Genomic DNA, 7,292 nt, shown 5'->3' on the forward strand with positions numbered 1-7,292 from the left:
TTTTATAAAGGTTTTTGTTTCAGTTTTATATTGAATTTATTTATGTTTACATAATTTATGTTTTAAAATATAATTTTTCTTAGAAAAATTAAACTAAAAAGAATATAATTAAACCGATCTAAAACAACAAACCAAACAGAATACAAACCGAATCGAATACAAACCGAACCGAATATAAACCGAACCGAACACAAACCGAACCAAACTAACTATGGTTTACTTCAGTTGGAAAAATAGTAGAACCGAACTAACCAAACCGAACCGAACCCGAACCGAACCAAGAAAATAACCGAAATGCCCACCCAACGATTTATCAAATCTGAATACTGGAATACACGAATAAAGAGAAGTCATCTACTAGCAAATCATAATGTCATAATTATGATTATATTAATCATAATTATTTGAATACATTATCATAAATATTTGATTATATTAATCATAATTTTACTAAAATCATTTGTTTATACCAAAATTGTTTTATCTAAAAATGTTATTATTTTGCTATACATTTATTCAATATATTTATTAATAAATTTTCATAATAGTGTTATTTTTTCTTACAAATATCATTACTAAAATGTAAATTCTTTTTACGTACAAATATTAACAAAAATTCTTGATAAAAATGTCTTCTAAAATTGTATGTCTTAAGCGGCCACTTGGGCCGTTTACCCTTTGGACCGGTGTTTCTTCAAGCACATTCCTGGAAAATAAATACGCCATGTAAAAGCCACCACCTTACACGGCATATTTTGTTTTGCCAATTGGCTGTAACAAAGAACTTTATAGCAATATACGATGTGATAATCAGTACTACGTTGTGGAACGCCCATCCCATCCGACAGATGAAACGTTAATTTTCTGGATTTTTCTCCGTGTTTTGGCATGACTAGCACGATATTACGAATCACTTTCCGATAGGTCACCCATCATTCCACTACTCCAAATCAAACATGCTTAACTCTGGGATTTTAAACGGATATATGCCTAAAAAGATAAGCACATTTTGTTGACATATGTAACCAAATTAATTCTTTTGTACATTTCCATATACCATAAACTGAGATGTTACACTTATATTTTGCGGGTTTCGATCATAGAATATTACTTTTCTTTATGTACATTTTCAGTAGTAGTTTAGCTAGTAGACTATCGATAATGCTCTTTTAGCAGGTGTAGTGTAACGCAACCACATTTGAGAAGGATGGCTTTGTTAGAACTCTGTTTTGTAAAATGAAGAGACTGACTTTTTGACTGATGGTCTTTGTGGTTGGATTAACACCTCGTTGGAAAACTTACAACGAGCACTACAATATAGTATATTCAAACATCAAAAAATGGAGTTAAATTGATTGAGAAATTTTTTTTTTTTTGTGATCAGGGAAAACACACAATATTTAGGCCAAAATAGGTTTGTGAAAAAAGAGCAAGAGAAATAAGAAATCTCTCATCCTTCCATGCATAATGCATTTGGAAAATTGCATTGTATAACCTTCAAACGAATTATAATTTATTGTATGACAAAAAAACCTAAGTTGCAAATATGTATTGGATCTTTTATATAATAATGTTATTATATCCATGTATACAACCAGTGAAAGCAGCACAAAAAAAAAACAAAATTTAATTAATAATTTGTAACTGTAAAAGGTAAAACGTGGTCTTTCATTACTCACATATCTTCTTGAATTGAATTTCTTCTTACGAGAAGGACAACCAATTGTGATAAAGAAAAGACAACGATGAAGGCGAAGATGGTACACACATTGACTCTTTCAATTCTTTTCCTCTTTTTTTTTTAAATCATTGATTCTCACAATCATGCTTTTGTTTACACTTTGTTTTCGTTTCTGTTTTTGTTTTACATATCTAGTGATGAAGAATAACGACGGTGGGTCAGTAAAAGCGCCGTCGTGTCAGGAAAAGAGACGAGATGAAGACGATCTCTACATGGTGGTGAAGGATAATGATGGTGAGCGAAATGAATATGTATCAGTATGTCTAAGAAAAAGAAGAATTGAAGAAGATGAACTCACCGTCTATACTATATTCGGTGAAATGAATAGTATAGTATATATTTTTAAGTGTAGCTATTTATGTAAGGTTACCATACTATTTGAGACATATTTCTATACTACTCCTTAAAAATGTAATAATCTGTCATGTTTTGAAATTTGATAGTTTTTTCTCTGTCATTTTGTATGATTGATTGTAATATGAAACTCATTTTTTTGAGTGTTCGACAAATTTGATTATTTGGAACATTCGTTTACTCTACTATTTAAACTATATGAAATAGAAGATATGCAATCTGTTAACCAAGTAAATGTGTTGTCAAGTGTTTAATATTAAAAAACAATTTATAGATTGTATTTGGGTTTTCATGTCTAGGGTTTAGATTTGTTAAGTAGAGGTTTGGGTATAGTAAACCATATAATATACATTCTATTTGGGTTTATATTTTTTGATTAGGGTTTAGCTTTACATTAGGATTTAGATTAGGGTTTATACTTCCTTGATTTGGGTATATATATTTATATTTGGGTTTAGGATTAGGGTTTAGGGTTTAGTATTTAGAGGCTGAAGGTTGAGGTTTTGAGTAAGGTTTAATATTTAGGAGTTATAAGTGGATTTGGAGTCTTATACTATTTCGACGATATGATATAAAAATTCAGATGCATATTTATGTGGTAAACAAACGTGTGGTGTTGGTGGCACTACGTGGTGTAATAATTAATAGTGGAGTTTTACAACCGACCACGTCATTTACTTTCTCACGTTAACTGACCATTTGAAATTGGAGGAGCATAACCGGAAAAAAAACATGCTAAATGTTAGTTTATTAATCATATCAAAATCAATGCTATCTACTTAGTTTACATTCCCATTTTGGCTATTCAGCAAATTAACCCATAAGATTTTATATAAGCTATGAAGTGTATGAAAATTTAACATAAGAAAATGTAGTGTTTGTATTATATTATTTTAAATTAGTGAAGATACTGTCTATACCAACATAATAATCAGATTTTATTTTCGTTGTATGCTGAACACGCACGTGGACAAGTTGATAATGTAATGTTGTGTACTCTTCTTTGGTTTTTGTCAATTTTGTACTATATCTTTATACGTTTAAACCATTTTAGTTTTTGTTTGAGTAGCTGTTAACAAAAACATATATTTATATATATTCAAAATAAAAAAATTATAAATTAGTTAAATTTTGGTTTAACAATACTACGTTTGATATATATCTTAAATTTTAGATTTTCAATAGCATAATCAGTAAAAACACCTATGGCCAATATTATTTCATGATTCTTTTGTTTTACCAACAATAACTGTACTAAGACTAAAGTAGACACGGATTGAAAGCCAAAATAGTGAAACTAAAGCAACATAAACCATATAAGAAAAAAGACTTCGAGAATTTGGTGTAAGTTTGTTCGCTACTGTGTACTTGCATTTGGAATATATTGGATTGTAAAGTTAGGAAATAACTTATTATATCGTTTGAAATTCATCTATGTGAGTAGTGAAAGTCGGACATTTCATCGATGTAGACATTCATCATTTGAGAAAATTCTATTATGAACACCACTTATGAAAACTAAATGGTTCTTATGCACTTCATGGCCCAGATCAAACATTCACATTCTATATGTAAAAATTATAAGTTTTATTCATGGCTCCAACAGTATTTTCAGTTGAGTCCCATATGCTAGAAAACCATTTTTGACTAAGATATATCCACATAACCCACAAGGCTCCCTCTATTTACGCTATACAAAAATTTCTTGTGAATTTCCATTTTTGTTTTTATAAACTCTATCATTTATGCTCTTCCAAGTATACCGTATACACGGAAAATAGTTGAAGTCATATTCTTTTGGAAGTTTCCTGAATAGGTAATCAATATCCGAGAAGAGTAAATACAATGGAACACTATTACAAGAAATCTTAGATTAATTGATTCTTTCTCCGCTCCAAATATATATTCCATAGCATATATTCCATAGCATATCACATTGAATTCCACGTGACCGTAAATCCTTAGACCATGTTTATTGCAATCCCTTAACAAGGGATCTTAGCATTAATGTGATTTTAATTAAATGGAAAACCCATTTATTATGAAGAGGCGTCCCTTAATTAAGGGAGCGAAGGCACCGTCCCTTGAGCCACATGGCTTGATGTTACTGGAGAGAGGGTGGGTGGTCTCGCGAGACATCGCGTTCTTTCTTCATTTTTTTCTTTCTGTTTTTCATCTCTCCTCTCTGGAGACGAAAAGGCGATATCTCTTCTTCTCCGTGGCTCGACTCAACCAACAGCGGGTTTCTCGGTGGCTCATGTCGACGACGGAAAACGGCGTCCCCTCTAACGGTTGCTATCGTCGACCAAGGAAAACGGCGAGATGTCTCTCGTGGTTGCGGTCGGAGGCGTCGCCAAACGGTGACCGTCGGCGAATCGAAAGGCAAAGATGAGTTCATGTCTCTCTATTTTAATATTTCATTCATGCATGTCTTTAGATTGTTGTATTTCATCCTGAATCTAGAGAAGCTCAATCGACTGACTTGTTGTAATTTTGTATGTCTTTGTGTCTTCAGATGGTTTGATCAAGAGGCACGATCCATAGAGAGCCGTCATATATCTCAGACTTCACCCCCATGATTGTTTGTAAAAGGTAAAACCTTTGTCTTTGATCTTTTGAATCAGATAAAAGCAATCTATTTGGTCTGTTGAATAGGATAAACCATTGTTTATATTCGATGGTTGTTTGTGAGTTTGATTGCGCTTGCTGTTGGATTTAATTGTGGCTTGAACTGAATTAGAGAGGTGGATAATACCATTGTGTTCTGTTCAATTTCTTCATTATAGTTGCTTTTTAAAAAAGTCTTTGCTCTGTTTGAATTGTAGAGTAGGATTTAATTGTGGCTTGAACTGAATTAGAGAGTTGGATAATACCATTGTGCTCTGTTTAATTTCTTCATTATTGTTGCTTTTTAAAAACGTCTTTGCTCTGTTTGAATTGGAGAGTATGATAATACCATTGTCTTTGCTCTGTTTGAATTGGATAAAGCATTGCAATCTCTTGTTTGCTATAGTGGTTTGTGGTATTAGAAATATGTTGCGATTGTCCTTGATTGCTATCTCTTCTGTGAAATGAATTGAATGGTAATTATGTGTTAGGTTAGGTAATAAATAGCTGTTTATTGGTTTGTGGTTAGATAGAAATGAATGGTCTTGTGTTTGTTGGTGTTAGAAATATGTCAACTCGGTTATGGTTGACTATCAATGCGTTTCTTCTTCTATTCATTCTATAAAAATCTTGGCTTCTATTGTTTGTTCAATTCATTCCAAAACCGTGTTCTTCTCTTCTCTTCCTATTCATTCTATAACAATCTCAGCTCTTTCTTTTCTATCACTCTTCCTTCGTTTGGATTCCAATCAATCTGCTTCAAGCTCAAAGTTTGTTGAACTATTAAATAGTCAACAAACTCTTTCCTTTGGAAACAATGAAGATAGTGTTGAACTATCTTCATCACAACTTCCATTTTAATGTTCATTTGGTACCGAAGCCTCTAACTTTGATGGAGAGACGGCTACAGAGCGAAGAGAGCGACGGAAATGGACTCCAAAGGATGATATTTTGTTCATCAGCTCGTGGTTAAACACGAGCAAAGACCCAGTGGTTGGGAACGAGCAAAGATCAGGCGCCTTTTGGTCAAGAATTGCTGCCTACTTAGAGGCAAGCAGAGAGAGCCAAGGGACTGATGCTGGCTGCGAACAGAGAGAGCCGACCCACTGCAAGCAGCGTTGGCACAGGATCAACGACCTTGTGTCCAAATTCTGTGGAGCGTATGAGGCTGCTACTAGGGAGAAAAGTAGTGGCCAAAACGAGAATGATGTTCTCAAGCTAGCACATCAAATCTTCTACAACAATCACCAGAAGAGATTCATGCTTGACCACGCATGGAAGGAGCTGCGCAACGACCAGAAGTGGTGCGCCCTTGCCACTGCTAAACGTCCCAGTTCGAAGAAGAGGAAGTGTGATGACGGTGGAGACTCATCAGCCTCTGAAGCAACTGCGAACAAACGCCCCCCGGGTGTTAAGGCTGCAAAGGCGAGTTCTAAGAAGAAGGTGGTAGAGGAGAATTCTCTGAATGCGTTTCAAAGTATGTGGACAATCAAACAGCAGGATTTGTTGATGAAGGAGCGGTTGTCTAAGATGAGTTTGCTTGACAGTCTTATTGGGAAGCAGGAACCTCTAGCTGAGTATGAAGAGGCCCTCAAGAAGAAACTCATCACTGACTTGATGTCTACTTGATGTCTAGCTAACTCATCTTGTTGTGTTTATCGTTATGTTTCTTATTATGACTCTTGTTCTGTTTATGGTTATGTTTTTTGTTATGTTTCTTAAAATGGGCATCTAAATGTAGTTTTGTGACTTGTTCCTGCTATTGTTCTTGTGCTTATTAATGCTAAATGTTCATGTTATTGTTCTTGGCGCGGTTATGTTCAAGAGTTTAACCTATTCTTGTTCTTGTTATTGCAGGTGAGAGAGTACGCAAAGAACCTATGGCGAAGCCAAGGTCAGAACATGAGAGAGTGGAGATGTCACGAGCGTTGAGAGATGTCACGACTTGAGTTGTTGTTTCTTTGTCTTCTAGTTGTTGTAGATGTCACGAGCGTTGATGTAGCTTGTCTTGTAGTTGTCACGAGAGTGGTGAGGTACTGTCCTCTAGTTGTGTCAAAGTGTTAATGTTTTGTCTTCAAGTCATGATTTGTAATCTTGCATCACGGACACAAAAGTCTTGTAAATCACGGACTGAACAGCAATGCATCGAAGTGTATATAGTCTTATATTCTGCTCTCATATGTCTCCATATTAATCTCATCTCTCTCCTTTCATCTATCTCATCTCTCTCCTTTCATGTCTCTCTAAATCTCACGGTCCTCTCTCCTTATTTGTAAAAAAATTCCGTTTCCTCTCATCTCCTTATTTATAAAACAATCCCATTTGCTCTCATCTCCATATTTTCTAAAACAATCCCATTATCTATTCTCACCATATTTTCTAAAACAATTCTATTTTATGGCATCTTCTTCAGATAACAATTTAGAAGATTCGTTCGATGAAACGTTCAATCAATATTTTGATCAAACATTCGAGAATCTGGTTATCAATGAAGAAAATGAAAGGAGGACAAGGAAAAAACGAGTGTTTATCGAAAGAAATCGCGAAGAAGGCGATATGCGATTATGGAATGATTATTTCAGTGATAGTC

General features: G+C 34.2%; 1 protein-coding gene across 1 annotated transcript; it reads left to right on the plus strand.

Annotated features, from left to right (window-relative positions):
• The first annotated feature begins 1,878 nt into the window (after positions 1-1,878).
• On the plus strand, positions 1,879-6,331 carry LOC106314457 (glutathione S-transferase T3-like). Its single transcript, XM_013752326.1, has 2 exons — positions 1,879-1,975; positions 5,583-6,331. The coding sequence occupies exons 1-2, from the start codon at positions 1,879-1,881 to the stop codon at positions 6,329-6,331; spliced, it is 846 nt and encodes a 281-aa protein (XP_013607780.1).
• Positions 6,332-7,292: the final 961 nt, after the last annotated feature.

This window comes from Brassica oleracea, chromosome C9, assembly GCF_000695525.1.
Source record: "Brassica oleracea var. oleracea cultivar TO1000 chromosome C9, BOL, whole genome shotgun sequence".
In the NCBI taxonomy this organism is placed as follows: domain Eukaryota; kingdom Viridiplantae; phylum Streptophyta; class Magnoliopsida; order Brassicales; family Brassicaceae; genus Brassica; species Brassica oleracea.

Coding starts and splice junctions, on each gene's coding strand:
- LOC106314457 (XM_013752326.1), top strand. CDS start 1,879: ATGAAGAATAACGACGGTGGGTCAGTAAAAGCGCCGTCGTGTCAGGAA. Junction 1,976..5,582: donor GGTGGTGAAGGATAATGATG/GTGAGCGAAATG, acceptor TTGGTACCGAAG/CCTCTAACTTTGATGGAGAG.